The following is a 17,086-nucleotide window of genomic DNA, read 5'->3' as shown; positions in this document are numbered from 1 at the left end:
TCTGTACCCTGGCATACACCATGTCCGTGTACTATATTACCTCAGATCGCTACCCTAGCTTGTATTAACCCTAATATATAGTTGCACTACTTTGACCAAGGCCCATACGGCTCTGGTCAAAAGTAGTGCACTATACAGTATAGGCTATAGGATGCAATTTGGGATGCAATACACTGTGTAGTCTTACGGAGTCTCTATCCGCCACAGTGGCGAATGCTGATGTGTGTGAAGTTATTGCTGAGTGTGGAGAAGTGTATAAGTCAATCTCCTGCTCTGACATGGCGGTGTGTGAGACTCACCAGTAGTGGAGGAGATGTTGACGTCTATGCTGATCTCAGGTATGCCCCCTCCCTTCAGCGCAGCCACACAGTGTAGGTGCCAAAGTCAGTGAACTTCAGGTCAATGATGGTCCAGTTGTGGTGCCTGGGGGAAATGTCAGGGTCCGTCTGGGTGATCACCATTCGCTCAGAGCTACGCACATGGCGCGCCCTTCTTCAGCCAACCAAATGTCAGCTCCTCAGGGGGCGTGGCCTCCACCTGGAATGGAGTGGATAGTTGAGTATGCGTTGAAAAGGGGATTGTGTTTGTGTGTGTGGTGTGTGTGGGTGTGGTGTGGGTGTGTGTGTGTGTGTGTGTGTGTGTGGGTTTGTGTGTGTGTGTGTGTGTGTGTGTGTGTGTGGTGTAGTGTTCTAACCTGCCAGGAGATCTTGACCGCCGCCAAATTTGGATTGTTGTCGTCATTGTGGTTAGGGGTCCAGGGTGTGATCAAGAAAACGGCCCCTACTTCAGCGCTGTGGAGAGAACATACAGACAGACCACACCAGAACGTGAGAGAGCCGTACAATCCATGTTGTGTGTTTAAGTCGGCCAGCCACAGGGGTAATTTCCACATTGAAACTTTTATTTGACACTGTAGACAAAAGATACAAACTTTAAGTGTGTTTTCTGCTGTTTTGTAGAACAATAATGGAAGAAAATGGATTTCCCTTTTTTAGAAAGGAAATGTTATTTTGCTTTCCCCCCGACCTCGTTGAGAACCCAACAAACACAACAGTTGAGAGGTAAAGGCAACATGGGGTCAGCAACAGTGCAAGCACCATTTTAGAAGGGTGCAGTAAATGATTTGAATAGGCCAAATGTAAGTGAGCAAACTGCTGGCTGATCAGACTGAAAATACTGTATGTTTTGTCCTGAGATCTTCATCCAGTGCACAGTCTGCTAGATGTGATTCATCCAATCACACAAGTGTTGTATTCATTGATTGGAGAGGAAGTCATTACACAAACACACCCACACACACTCACCAGCACACACACCAACACACACACACACACACACACACCACACACACACAACACACACACACACACACACACACACACCACACACACACACCGAAACAGAAACATTGGAGAAATAAATATCAATGGAAAGATACTTATGGCTAATCCAGTTTAGCTTTCAAACAGCGTCATCAAATCAGAGCGAAAAGAAAAGCGGGCTGATTTCATTCTAATCTATGTTGCATTGTTTCCCAACTCTGCTGCTGTACAATTCATCTCGTCTGCACACACACACAAAAAAAGATGGCGCTACAGAAATCTTTTCATCTAGCAATTCCCTGGCGACATTATCATATTCAGTTTGGCGAAAAAGAAAAATGAATACAAAACCTGCATGTCAGATTTAAACACAGGAAATTGAATGTGCAAAACATTGCGATGCTAGAGCCGACCAGAGGGAAGAAGGGGGGGGCACAGAGGGAAAGAGAGTGACACAAGCCTGCACACTAAGAAACCAGACTCAGACCAGACTCAAACCAGACTCAAACCAATGTCAGCAGGTGGGTGAAGGACTGAAGACTGTTCCTGACACGTCTCAACAAATGTTGGTATTTGATTTTTTATTAGGATCCCCATTAGCTGTTGCAAAAACAGCAGCTACTCTTCCTGGGGTCCAYACAAAACATGAAACATGAGCTAATACAGAACACTAATAGACAAGAACAGCTCAAGGACAGAACTACATCAATTTACAAAAGGCCCACATAGCCTACATATCAATACATACACACATATCAATACATACACACAAACTATCTAGGTCAAATAGGGGAGAGGTGTTGTGCCGTGAGGTGTTGCTTTATCAGTTTTTTGAAACCAGGTTTTCTGTTCATTAAATGAGATGGGAGATCCATGCAATAATGGTTCTATATAATACTGTATGCTTTCTTGAATTTGTTCTGGATTTGGGAACTGTGAAAAGACCCCTGGTGGCATGTCTGGTGTGGTAASTGTGTGTGTCAGAGCTGTGTGTATGTGGACTATGCAAAGAATTTGGAATTGTAATGTTTCTTACAAAAAGACGAAGTGATGCAGTCAGTCTCTCCTCAACTCTTAGCCAAGAGACACTGGCATGCAGTATTTACATTAGCCCTCTGAATACAATGAAGTGCAACACGTGCCGCTCTGTTCTGGGTCAGTTGCTGCWAAACTAGGTCTTTCCTTGACAAAACTAGAGCCTGTAGGACTTGCTTTTTGGAGTGTGGTGTCAAAAAAAGCAGAGCATCTCTTTATTACGGACAGACCTCTCCCCATCTTTACAACCATTGGATCTATATATTTTGACCATGACAGTTTCCAATCTAAGGTAACACCAAGTAATTTAGTCTCCTCAACTTGTTCAACAGCTACACCATTCATTACCAGTGTTGTATCTTTAGTATCCTTAATGTGATGACATGCTATTTTATCAAATCTAATACCTAACGTTTAATTGATTACGTGATTGAATTAAATCATGTAAMAATTAATGCATTAATAACCTGGGGCACCATGGAGAAGTTTATTTAAGGAGTTCCGTTTTCCGAATGAATTCTTAGAGATCTAAAGAGCTCTTACATTTCAGTCATCATTAATTATTCTTTACTTTCTTTCAGTCTCATCTGAACGTCGTACAATTCTTGGTTATATGCACGAACCCTAGTTTCCATAMTGAATCAGCAATATACAAATTGGCTTATTTATTTATTTACTAACTAACTAAATTATCACAGAAATACATAACAAACAAACAGTAGATATTGGTTACTAACAATGATAGAAAAGTCCCTAGTGGGCTAAACAGATATGACAGCTTGGTAGACAAAAGGAAAGGGGTGGGACTGAGAAAGAGCGGGAAAGACAAAATTGATTCATTACACATAGCCTATAATTATATTCATTGAAATGCTAACCCTTTCCACATGAACGGCCGCTCATTCGAGAATAATTGCAATGTATATATATATTTACGCCCGTATGTCGTTGTTGGCTTCTCTGTTGGGAATCCTCGATCGTCTTGTAGGGTTCATCAGAGTCTCTGGTAAGTCTTTCGCGGCTCTGGTGGTTAGAATGGATACTTCAGAGTAGCATTCAGAAATGTTCAGCTTTTAAGTCTTTACTGAAGACTCATCTCTTCAGTGGGTCATATGATTGAGGTGTAGTCTGGCGGCCGCGGGGTGTGAATGGTGAACGGAAAGGCTCTGGAAGCAAACGAACCGCCATTGCTGTCTCTGCTGGGCCAGTTCCCCCCTCGTCCACTGGGATTCTCTGCCTTCTAACGCCTATTACAGAGGCTGAGTCACTGGCTTACTGGTGCTCTTTCATGCGTCCCTAAGAGGGGTGCGTTACTTTGAGTGGGTTGAGTGACTGACATGATCTTCTTGTCTGGTGTTGGCGCCGCCCACCTTGGGTTGTGCCGTGGGCGGAGATCTTTTGGGCTATACTCGGGCCTTGTCCAGGATGGTAGTTAAGTGGCTGAAGATATCCTCTAGTGGTGTGGGGGCTGTGCTTTGGCAAAGTGGGTGGAGGTTTATATACTCCTGTTTGGCCCTGTCCAGGGGTATCATCGGATGGGGCGCCACAGTGTCTCCTGACCCCTCCTGTCTACAAGCCTGCTCAGTATTTATGCCTGCAGTAATTTATGTGTCGGGGGGCTAGGGTTCAGTTTGTTATATCTGGAGCAGTACTATCTTCCTGTCTTATCCGGTGTCCTCGTGTCGAATTTAAGTATGTGCTCTCTCTAATTCTCTCTTTCTTTCTTTCTCGTCTCTCGGAGGACTGGGGCCTAGGACCCATGCCTCAGGACTACCTGGCATGAATGACTCCTTGCTGTCCCCAGTCCACCTGGCCTGCTGTCTGCTGCCAGATTTCAACATGTTCTGAGCGGGCTATGGAAACCCTGACCTGTTCACCGGTGTGCTACCTGTCCGCAGATGACCTGCTGTTTTGCAACTCTCTAGAGACTAGCAGGTGCGGTAGAATAGAGATAGTCTTAAGTGATCGGCTATGAAAAGCAACTGGACATTTACTCCTGAGGTGCTGACTGTGCCTGCACCTCACGACAACTACTTGTGATTATTATTATTTGACCATGAAAGGCAATATAAACATTTGAACATCTTGCCATGTTCTTGTTATAAATCTCCACCCGGCACAGCCAGAAGACGCGACGGCCACCCCTCATAGCCTGGTCCTTCTCTAGGTTTCTTCCTAGGTTTTGGCCTTTCTAGAGGAGTTTTCCTAGCCACCGTGCTTCTACACCGCATTGCTTGCTGTTTGGGGTTTTAGGCTGGGTTTCTGTACAGCACTTTGAGATATCGGCTGATGTAAGAAGGGCTATATAAATTGATTGATTTGATTGATTCTCATAGATTGATCATCGGCGGTGATGTCAGTATTCTCGTTCTAGATTAACGTGATTTCTAACTGCAGACCAGAATTTCGTGTCGTCTAGAATTTGCTCCTTCTGTAGTGAATATATAGTCTCAGAGTCTAACCATCTCCAGCCGCGTAGCTAATGTCCACGTGGGATGGTTTTCTAGTCTTATGGTTTGCGTGGTCTTAGAGGACGCCCGCTTACCGTGGGTTTCTTTGGCTTGTTGTAGTTTGAAAGACTTCACACACCAGCGTCACCCGGCATGTTTTGGTCTGGTGTAAATTTCTTCAGGAGTGGGTTTAATCCTCTGTCAAAGAAGAGGCAGTTCTATGATTCCTAATGTGATGTCTGGGCTCACGGGTGTGTGGCCACTGACTAGTTAATCTTTATATGAAAATCCATACTCTCATTTAGAATGTTAATAATATAACATTACATTTTTTCACAAATAGTTTCATGTTTAATCACATAYGTTTCACAATATTTAGATGTAAACCTGACAGCTGGGAAATGTACACTTTAAAAGATACCGTTATGTGTGTTTCCTGTCCTTCATGAGATCACCAAATGAAACACACTTGTCATAACTGTCCCYTATGTGTCCACGGACCATTCCCACATTCTCAAAAGTATAAATATTATTTAATTCTCTGATTTTGGGGATTTAGGAGTTTGGCCAAGTGAAGGCCTTTGTTCTCTCTCTGTGCTCTCTCCCTCTCTTTCTGCATGACCAGGGGGAGAGAGTCTCTGCCAAGAATTTATGACCTGAGATAACAAAACCTGGGTTAGGAGAGAGAGAGAGAGAGAGAGAGAGAGAGAGAAAGGGCCTCGTCATGATACCAGATTCAGCTGAGGTCTTAAACTTAGGGAATGATTTGTACCAAATACAATGCTCTTAGTTTTAGAGATGTTCAGGAACAGTTTATTACTGGCTACCTATTCCAAAACAGACTGCAACCTTTTGTTAAGGGTTTCAGTGACATTAGTAGCTGTGTTTGCTGATGCGTATATGATTGAATCATCAGCATACATTGACACACATACTTTGTTTAATGCCAGTGGCAGGTCATAGGTAAAAATAGAAAAGAGTAGAGGGCTTAGAGAGCTGCCCTGCGGTACACCACACTTTACATGTTTGACTTTAGARAAGCTTCCATTAAAAAAAACTCTGAGTTCTATTAGATAGCTCTGAATAAACAATTTGGCCGAGGTTGATTCTTGTCTGGGTAGGTTCCTGCAAGGCTTAGATCACAGTTAATTTATCTTCACACATTTAATTTTGTGACATACTTTTCTCTCCGGAGCAGCTTTAGGACTGTAACAAGTAATTTTTAAGTGGTGCTGAATCACATTATGTGACCCGTTTCAGGAAACTAGGGTAATGTCGCGGGTCACTACTTCATAGGAGAGCCATTTGAAAGTAAACTTTTTTGTTGTTGATCAGAATGTGTTTTTGGGCAGAAATATCTTCTTGAACATGTGAACTTTCATGTGCCTTAATAAACTTGTATGCTATCTGTAAATAAAAATAAACTTGTTAAATTATGAGCCTAGGTGGTTTAGCAAAAGAATAAGGCAACAACCTTCCCGCTAGCCATGATTGGCTGAAATATTGAGTGGGCTGGACATGGCGAGAGATGAGTTTGGATTGGACGCTTCTGTCTATTTGAGCTGGTCAGTATGTGTAGGTAATCCTGTCTAACGCAGCTTTTTTAAATGTATTGCGTAGTAAAACTGCATAAGTGTTGCTCTCCACTTTYTGGAGGACCGAGTTAAGTTTTGAAATCAGTGGAATTCGAGTAAGAGAGCTAAGGAGATGGAGAAAACACCTGTCTCTGGATTACATCTTCAAACTAAGTTCAACCATGGCATCCGTGACAGGAAGACTCGTCCATCCATGAATGATGTACACATGGAAGATAGTCCAGCGTTATGTGTATTATCTTATTATTCGCATCTCAGATGCAAGTAACCATTTCGGGTGCGTTCGTAAATTCAGTCTGGCCATCTACTRSGATTTCAGAGCACTCTCGTCTGAATGTGCCAGAGCGCAGAATAAATTATGTAATTAAAGGTCGGCAAAAAAGCATAATACATTTTTTGCCAGCAGCACAGTTAMAGTCACCAATGCTCTGGATAACATGAAAACAGCCTAACCAGCTCTGCTAGGGCGAGTAAAATGATCAGAGTTTCGGTGGGGGCTAAAGCTTAAGAGGGTGTGAACGATGTTGAATGGGTGTAGACCAAAAAGCTCTCTCCAGTCGGTACAAAAACATTAAAAGGCCATTTTCTCAAAAAGGGAGGTTACCATTGTTTCCCATTGTTCCTCACATGCAGTGTATGATATACCATTTTGTAGCTCTGTGTCTCTGCACAATTTCAAATTTTGCTACATAAGACCGAATCAAGGCGGTCGGTCACATACAGCCATGGCTCGACTATACTGTAGGCATTTGACTATAGTGTAGACGAACACTCTTTCGATATTATATATAGTATTACCAACATTTGTTGCGTATGTAATTACATGTCTGTTGATATTGAAAAAGTGGTGCTGTTCAAAATATAGCCATGGATCGACTATAGTATAGGCGTTCGACTATAGTATAAGCAAAAGCCCTTTTGATATTATATATAATATTGTTCAAAATGAGTTGCATACGTAACTATGTCTGTTGATATTGAAAAAGTGGTGCTGAATCACAATATATCCATGGATTGACAGTGACCTTCACAATTCAAACATCAGGTATTAACGAAAAGCCACATCACCGCTCTGTCTGTACGGTCTCAATAGAACAGCCTAGTATGTCATCCTGTTGAAAAGGCAATTTTCCTGAGATGTAATATAATATAATACAGGTATTCTWTTGGACGTATTTACACAATGGTGGAAGCTGTATACACTTGGTTCCAACCATATAAATAGTCAATACAAGCACATAGAAGTACTGTATGGGGAATCAGTGAATGAAATGGTTTAGAGTGGATACTACCAGTGTACCTTAACAGTGTGAAAGGCTATTCTGTGTTGCCTCTGTGTTGAGTTGATCTATTACACCATTCCATTAATACTAGTACACAGACTGTATCCTAGGGGATGGACTACTATAATCCAATCAGATCCCATCTAGGCTCCCGAGTCACGCAGCGATCTAAGGCACTGCATCTCAGTGCTTGAGGTGTCACTACAGACACCCTGGTTTGATTCCAGGCTGTATCACAACCGGCCGTGATTGGGAGTCCCATAGGGCAGCGCACAATTGGCCCAGCGTTGTCTGGGTTTGGCCGGGGTAGGCCGTCATTGTAAATAAGAATTTGACTTGCCTAGATAAATATAGGTTAGTTTTTTTATGTTGTGTGTGTGCGTGCGTGYGTGTGTGTGCGTACATGTGTGTCACAAAGGTGTCAGTGTACAAACATTGGATTAAGACTGTAACAATTCACTCTACCTTAGTTAACTGTCTAGTGTGAATACTCTGACACTGTCAAGTCAAGTTCAAGTTCAACACAGTGTGGACTGCCTTCCCTCTTGAAAACATATTGTCCACCAAACCCAAAAATCCTTCACCAAAACTCTACACACAGTCCTCAAGCAAAGATACAGGCAAGCAAGCACGCACGCAAGCACGCACGCATGCACGTACACCTCTATACAGCAACAACAACAACAATCATTACAAAGGCCCAGTGAATCTTTAACGCGGGCACCGCTCGGAAACAAAACTTTCCCATTTACTGTTGGAGGGTAAACCCAACACTCTGCTTGTCTCTGCCTGTTCTTACATCACTTCCAGCACTTYATCCATACCTCAAAAGAACATGCGACTATAGAAGTGGTGTGGAGTAAGCTGGTGGAGCATGTTGGTATACAGAGAAGGCATAGCCCAGGCACAGAAATKGAGTCCTACAGAATGGCTGAGTCACTTATTAAGAAGAATCCTAGCAAATTGGAGCGGGAGAGGGGAGGAGAGGGGAGGAGAGGTGAGGAGACAACCTGGACCCATGGTTAGATGTAGCATAGTAAATAAAAATCTGGGCCACTTAAATTAGTATGATATGTTACATTATGTATAGTATGTATTACTTTGTGGATGTCCATCATCCATTTTGTATGATATGTTGCGAATTACAATTCGTATGATATGGTACGAATTTGCGATTTGTTGTGGGTAACGTTAGCTAGGCTAAGGGTTAAGTTTAGGGGTTTAGGTTAGGGTTAAGAGTTAGGTTAAAGGGTAAGGTCAGGGTTAGGGGAAGGGTTAGCTGACATGCTAAGTAGTTGCAAAGTGGCTAAAAAGTAGTAAGTAGTTGCAAAGTGGCTTCCGGTTGAGCGATGTAGAAAGAAGATGCACGAGGTCTCTCCTGCGACAACTTTTTGTAACTAATCCTCAATTTAGCCTAAAGGTATACTTCTCATGACCTCAAAAGTTATTTTAATAACCCAGTAATAGACCTAAGTTAACATGAGCAAACTAGTCACACGCTTAGTAAAAAAAGATCGGGAAAAATGTCACACTCCACCAAATCAACATCAGCTAAAATGGCTACCATCCCACCTTCATTGAAGGCTTCAATAGCCACTCCGGGCAATAGTGCTAACCCGATAACACTGGAAATCCTTGTCAGAGAGCTGGCAAAATCACGTGWAAGTTTGGCAGCAGAATTCACYGAATTTCTGAATAACTCACTGGTGGCTGCTCTGGCTYCAATTCAGGCAACTATGGAAACCATCCGTGGTTCTGTGGCATGTCACACTACCACACTGGCCGAAGTTGAGACCTGAAGTTGAGACCAACTCACTACGCTGGAAACCAGGCTTGATGATGTGGCTGCCGCCAACAAGTCGCTGCAGCTACAAGTGGAAGACATGATTTTTTCCCCCGCCCTGGCGGCCGACCGCGTCCCGTCACAGTGCGGTTCCATCGATACAAAGAAAAGGAGCTCGTCATTCGGTGGCCAAGGGAACACGGCAACATCACTTTTCAAGGCAACATGATCAAGTTCTACCAGGATTTCAGCCTGGCGAAGAAACGAGCCGCATTCARCRATCTAGTCCACTCTTTTCAAARAGGGAATCCGCTTTGGGCTGATTTATCCTGCCCGTCTCTGTGTCACCTTCAAAGGCGAGGTCCATTTTATCAAAACTCCTGAAGAAGCAGAGTTCTTCWACCGACRGCRCATACATTGAATGCCTGGATTGGGATGATTTCTCACCTGCCTGTATTATGWCAGTAACATTAGTCCAAGTGACCATGTAGACACTAGGCTACATACATCTATGGCTATCTATCGGTCCGTTTCTCGTGAAATAATCCTGGCCACAGTACGTATGTTTGAGGCAGCACATAACTAGTTTGTGTTGTTGGCAATGGCATACTATGCTTTCTCACTGCTCTTTAAACTTTCATTTGATCTTGTTTAGTTTCTTAATCAAAGACAATCRCTGTTAAAGAGGTAGCATTTTGATGTATTCATTTTTACTAAGGCTTTGAACTTGCTGCTCCACTTATGGCAATCTATAGCCCACATGATAATTTGTCTGCCTTTAGGTTATTTCGGATACTAATGTTACTCGGTAGTTAGACTCCGATCCTGTCTACTGATATTTGCGTGATGTATATATATATATATATATATACACACAGTACATTTTTCATTGGGGGTCTTAATTGTATTTTTTTATATGGACATTCTGTACTACTCTGGTTTACGTTGGCCTTAATTGATGATGTTGGTCACTGATAGTCAGTCCTCAGTCACATTCACTTTATCTTGGACTCCACTATCACATTGGAGTCTAAAACTATCACTCTTCTCTTCCAATTGTACTCTTGTTTAATAAATYCTCTTAAGGACCCGCCCCTTTTTTACATTTTCACCTAAAATGACTTACCCAAATCTAACTGCCTATAGCTCAGGACATGAAGCAAGGATATTCATATTCTTGATACCATTTGAAAGGAAACACGTTGAAGTTTGTGGAAATGGGAAATGAATGTAGGAGAATATAACACATTAGATCTGGTAAAAGATAATACAAAGAAGAACCGTCATCTTTTGTACCGTCATCTTTGAAATGCAAGAGATGTATTATGTATTATTCCAGCCCAGGTGCAATTTAGATTTGGGCCACTAGATGGCAGTAGTGTATGTGCAAAGTTTTAGACTGTTCCAATGAACCATTGCATTTCTGTAAAAAAAAGTTTGATTAACAAGAATTTAAGCTTTCTGCCAATATCAGATATGTCTATGTCCTGGGAAATGTTCTTGTTACTTACAACCTCATGCTAATCGCGTTAGCCTACATTAGCTCAACCGTCCCGCAGGGGACCCACCGATCCACTAGAGGTTTGTTGCACTAGCTGAAGAGTTTAGACCCATGGTTCGTTTGCTTAATTGTACATATCCAAAATGCTAGTTGTTATTTAATAGTTTCCACCTAAGGATGTTTTGTAAWAATTTACCAAGACAGGGGCCGACCGTTTTCATAGCCTACTGGTTCATTTMGAATGTTTGTCATTACTCTGCCCTTTGGCCACACCTAGTGGACTACATTATATCATGGCCATTGAAATGCCACTGATTGCTGTTAACATTGTTAAATAACTAAAGCTGAAGGTTATACTCTTTGTTTAAAGTGTGACCGAAACCCAATTAGTGCACTTGCCTACTGACATATTTAATTTTTTCATGGGTGTATGTAACTTCTCTCCTAGGTCGGTTTGACCTCACAGCACATTAAGGTAATCAACGGATGCTGAGTAAGATAATTCCTGCTGCTCATCTTGTTCATAATGACGAGTTTAGGATTTTTTTTTCTTCTATAAATGGTATTGTACTATCACTTTTATATATATTTTTTGTCTATGCTGGGAATGTTGGGGGATCTGGGGGGGGGGGTGTATGTTGGCATTATCCAAAGATTCTTGTGCTCTGTTTCTGTTTCTCTAAAGGATTWTTATTTTTTTCATTCAGATGTTTTTTTCATGCTGCTCYTCTCTCAATCTCTCTTTTCCTCTTTCTTTTTCATTTGACTTCTCCTCTTATCAATAATTGAGTTTCAAGTTTCAGCCTCTCTGCGTATAATTCAGGGGATGGTGAAGTTGAATATTGCCGGTCTATTGTCATGAGTGCACGAGTTCTTGACGATGCAGTTCTTTGTTTGACATAATGAGCATTGTAAGAAATGATATTKTCCCTTAATACAACTTTGAACGTCTCCCAAAGAAGAGGGGGGGAGGTGTCGTCATTTTTATTCATTTGAATGAATACATAGGGTCGTGTTAAATCTTCTTTTTTTTTGCRTTCGGAGTAAGAGCTAAGTCCGGAATGTGGGGGGGAATGTTCTGAAATTACTATAGCAGAATATGTTGTTTTAACTGAGGGGAGAATGTTACTATCTAAAAAAAAAAGTTGTCTATGCACGAGTCGGTTTGATGAACATGAGAAAAGTAGGAGAAGTCCTTTGTGTCCGGGTGGAGGAAGCGCCATGGATCAACACAACCCATTTGGGTCATGAATGTAGAAAGTGCTTTTGCAGAAGTCCTTTCCAATTGTTCCTCAAATGCAGTGTATGATATACCATTTTGCAGCTCTGTGTCTCTGCTTTTATCCAAATGTAAAAAAAAAAACACAATTTCAAATTTTGCTACATAAGACTTCCACTGATAAAGCAGAGTTTCTGTTGCAACAAACTAAGGGGGCGTACTATGGATATGGTAACAAGGCCAGCCACCTTTTGGCAARCCAACTTAAACGCCAGTSAGCATCTCATCTCTCAGGKATATGACTCTTCCCATAATCTTACAAGTGATCCCCCTAATATTAACTTTTGTGTCATTATATTCTAACTTCTACAAATCCAAATCCCCATCAGATAATACAGCTATGGACAACTTTTTAGATAACTTGGATATTCAATCCATTGATATGGACATGAGTAAATTCTGGATAACCTTCTGCATCTAGATGAGATAACAAAGGGTCTAAAGTTAATGCAAACTGGCAAGGCCCCAGGCCCTGATGGCTTCCCCGTCGATTTGTATAAAACATTCTCAGATCAACTCGCCCCATTATTATTAGATATGTTCACGGACTCCATATCACAGGGCTCTCTCCCCCCGATGCTAACTCAAGCCTTTATCTAACTTATACTCAAAAAAGATAAAGATCCGGCGGAATGTGGTGGATATCGGCCCATTTCACTTTTGAACGCKGATGTTAAACTATTATCTAAGGTTCTAGCATGCCGGTTGGAACCCTGCCTACAGGATGTCATATCTGATCATCAAACAGGTTTCATCAAAGGGAAACAACTGTTTTCCAATGTATGCCGTCTTTTGAACATTAAATTCTCTCCTTCTGTCTCTCCACACCCCAAAATTGTTGTTTCTCTTGATGCGTAGAMGGCTTTCGACCGGGTGGAGTGGGATTATTTATTTAAGATTTTGGGAAGATTTGGTTTTGGGTCCAATTTCATCTCATGGATACGTCTGCTCTATTCTTCTCCTATGGCTAGGGTACACACCAACTCTCAACATTCAAAATACTTCCCCCTCTCCAGAGGGACCGGTCAAGGGTGTCTTATGTCCCCGCTCCCTTTTTGCAGTTCCGATAGAACCGCTTTCCATGGCCTTAAAATTATCATGATCATACACAGGAATCGACCGAATCGACCGACCGAGCTAACCCTGTGAACTCTGTCAATAACATACTGCATATTTTAGACACATTCGGATCATTCTCAGGTTACAAATGAAACATTCAGAAAAGTGAATGTTTTCCGATCAACCCCACTGCCAAGCAAATTCCCCCTGGAGCCCTCTGGTTTTCCCTATTTAGGTGTGAATATGACACATTCTCTGGCTACCCTCCATAAAACTAACTTTGCAAGTCTAGTCACATGAGTTAAAGCAGACTTAAAAYGCTGGGATAGTCTGCCTCTYTCCTTAGCTGGCAGAATTAATCTTTCTGCCGAAATCATTTTTTACCAAGTTGGATAGGCTCGTCAGTCATTTTATCTGGGCAGGCAAATCACCTAGGATACACATTGGATAGGCTCGTCAGTCATTTTATCTGGGCAGGCAAATCACCTAGGATACAACTTAAAAGAAAGAGACATGATGGAGGATTGGCACTTCCAAATTTACTGCTTTACTATTGAGCAACCAATATTCGAAAGATTACGTTCTGGTGTAATGCTTCAAGTAACAACTGGTGCTCATTAGAAGCACACTCCTGCCAATCATCCTCCCTTTCTGCTCTTACTTGTGCCTCACTGATCTGGGGATAATATCGTCAACATTTTAGACTTTCTGCCCCTTCTCTTCTAAGCCCTATTTGTAACAAGCACCAATTTTTTTTTTGCGGTGGAATCGGCAGGGTCTGATTTCTAGATTATATGACATTATGCTTTCCTCTGAACCCTCTCCAATAAACAAAATCAAGACAGACTGGGGTAGTGAACTTGAACTTGACCTTACTGGTGGGAGGAGGCCCATAGGGCTAACTCCACATCCTCATGTACTAATTAAGTTTAATTCAGTTACAGGTCTTGCACAGAATTCACTACACCAAAGAAAAATGTTGTAAATTCCTCCCAGACACAAATGACACGTGACAGATGTCCAATCACTCCGGCAACCCACACCCATATGTTTTATTCATGTTCTAAGCTGTCTGAGTCTAGGTCATCCTTTTTTTAATACTCTCCCTAAAATTCTAGATATTGACCTGCAGCCTTGTCCTTTGATTGCTATATTTGGAGTTCCATCTTTGTTACCTAGTCTCACTAAAAGTAAAACAGACGCTGTAGCGTTTGCTTCCCTCATAGCCGCCAGCAGATCTTGCTTAATTGGAAATCCTCCAAACCTCCCACTGTAACATCTTGGTACACTTTGAGAGGTTGTATTGATTACTTTTTCTTGAGATGGMAGCCTTTAATTTCCTTTTTTGAACAGTTGCCTTCTATTTATCAGGAGTAAGAATGTTGGCCAACAGGGGATATGAGAGGATGTGGGAGGGAAGGGGCAGTATGTTGTGATATTGTGTTATTTATTTTTGTGTGTGTATATGTGTGTATGTATGTATGTACAGTACMAGTCAAAAGTTTGGGTACACCTACTCATTCAAGGGTGTGCCTTGAATTCTAAATCAATCACAGACTGTGTCACCAGCAAAGCACCCCCACACCATCACACCTCCTCCTCCATGCTTCACGGTGGGAACTACACATGTGGAGATCATCCGTTCACCTACTCTGCGTCTCACAAAGACACGGTGGTTAGAACCAACAATCTCACATTTGGACTCATCAGACCAAAGGACAGATTACCACCGGTCTAATGTCCATTGCTCATGTTTCTTGGCCCAAGCAARTCTCTTCTTCATATTGGTGTCCTTTAGTAGTGGTTTCTTTGCAGCAATTCGAACATGAAAGCTTGATACACGCAATTTCCTCTGAACAGTTGATGTTGAGATGTGTCTTTTACTTTAACTCTGTGAAGCATTTATTTGGGCTGCAATCTGAGGTGCAGTTCATTCTAWTGAACTTATCCTCTGCAGCAGAGGTAACTTCCTTTCCTCATGAGAGCCAGTTTCATCATAGCGCTTRATGGTTTTTGTGACTGCACTTAAAATAAAAAATCGAAGTTCTTGACCTGGATTGACTGACCTTCATGTCTTAAAGTAATGATGGACTGTCACTTCTCTTTGCTTATTTGAGCTGTTCTTGCCATAATATACWAATTTTATGTCCCAKATTTTAATTTACTATGTTACGTCTAGTCTATGAGACCATGCYGGAGGAGAGGAGAGAGCCTGAATACAAAAAACAGCTCAGAAACACTTACTGAATGTAGACCTTTCCTGCATTCAAATGACCAAATCGGCCTCTATTGACCTCATGGTTGGAATGTTATTCATTTCAAACAGTTTTGTTATATTTCAGTCTTCTGTGATGTATATATAGTGCCATATTGGGATACAAACTCAAAATGGAATACATTTCAACTCTRTATCTRACATGGTACAGGTGTCTTTTTTTCTAAGCCCATAACCATGTGTGTGAGGTGTATACTTTGGTTTCAAAGKAGATGTGTTTAAGACTACCAAGAAACACTCTGTGTGACCCTGATTTAGCTCACTGCAGTAGTTAAAAGCACTTAAGTACCGTGAGCACCGAGGCACAAARTGAAAGTCAACGTGCACAAACACACATTCACCATGCATTATTAATGAAAAGGCTTTTGGAAGTTGGTTCTCTTCACCGCTCTGAACAGTTCTGYCACAGAACCAGGACCATGGTTGTGYGTGAGAGAAAGACATGATCAATAAATACTGTATCCAGTAAGACGTTTGTTTTCAAAGCTCTTCACTCCTACCTGCGCTCTACAGAAGACTTTTCCACTCTGCATTATCAGAAGGACAATGGAAGGAACTGTTTAAACACTTACTACACTCCACTATGCCGCGCAATTTCTKTCTTTCTCCTACGATCTAAAGAGGTTACACTGATTACATTGTAACTAGGGCACTGGTGAATAGGATCCTTTCTAGTTACCTGGATTTTATTTACCTCTATGAATATGAATCATGATGCAACCTCCTGCRTGTTTTGTTGAGCCAAAGTGCTTGTCCCTGTAAAGAGAGTATACTATTCTCCCTGGCTTTAAGACATTAGTCGTGTGTGTGTGTGTAATAGTCTCCATGGTGGTACAGTAGCTCTGGTGAATAATAATGGGTGGCCTGTAACATGAATAAGTAGATAATGACACAAAGAAAGAAGTCTCTTTTGGGGTTTGGTCCATAGAGGACTCTAGTCACACGGCTGATTACAATACCCCCTCATGGGAGCTGCTTAGCTAATGAGGGGACACATGCCCCTGACGTGGGTACAATGACACAATTACAGGCACGTGCACACACACACACACAGAAATTCACATACACACAGAGACAGACAGACACACACTAGCCCTGAACCCTCCTCTTAAGACTGGCTGACAAGATGGCACTGACACCTATCTCTCTCTTTCTAGCCCCCAGTCTCTCTCCCTCTCTGTCAGTCCATCTCTCCTTTGGCACCACACAATGGCCTCCATCCGTCCATTCATCTCTCCCACTGGTAATCAGCAGGTTTAACTTAGCGGTCCTCTCAGGGCCAGATGGCTCTCTCTCTCCTCTACCTACCTCTTCTCGGGGACATTAGTCAAGGGTAAAGACATACAGGGGACAGAGACATTAGCACCAGACCCCCGCCATACAGACCCCCGCCAGACACACACACACACACACACACCATCCAACCCCAGACCCCGACCACACACACACACACCCCACTCTGATTATCATCGTACTATCACACATTCGCACCATGCCTCCACAC

General features: G+C 42.1%; 1 protein-coding gene across 1 annotated transcript in view; it reads right to left on the bottom strand.

Moving 5' to 3' along the window:
- LOC111954131 (MAM domain-containing glycosylphosphatidylinositol anchor protein 2-like) overlaps window positions 1–17,086 on the bottom strand; it is a 199,244-nt gene that overhangs the window by 148,333 nt on the left and 33,825 nt on the right. Inside the window, 4 exon segments of the mRNA XM_070435729.1 lie at window positions 300–371; window positions 374–479; window positions 481–537; window positions 695–791. Coding sequence (XP_070291830.1) covers window positions 300–371; window positions 374–479; window positions 481–537; window positions 695–791 — 332 coding nt within the window.

Source organism: Salvelinus sp. IW2-2015, linkage group LG28 (assembly GCF_002910315.2).
Source record: "Salvelinus sp. IW2-2015 linkage group LG28, ASM291031v2, whole genome shotgun sequence".
In the NCBI taxonomy this organism is placed as follows: domain Eukaryota; kingdom Metazoa; phylum Chordata; class Actinopteri; order Salmoniformes; family Salmonidae; genus Salvelinus; species Salvelinus sp. IW2-2015.
This window is presented reverse-complemented; position numbering and strand designations above follow the sequence as displayed.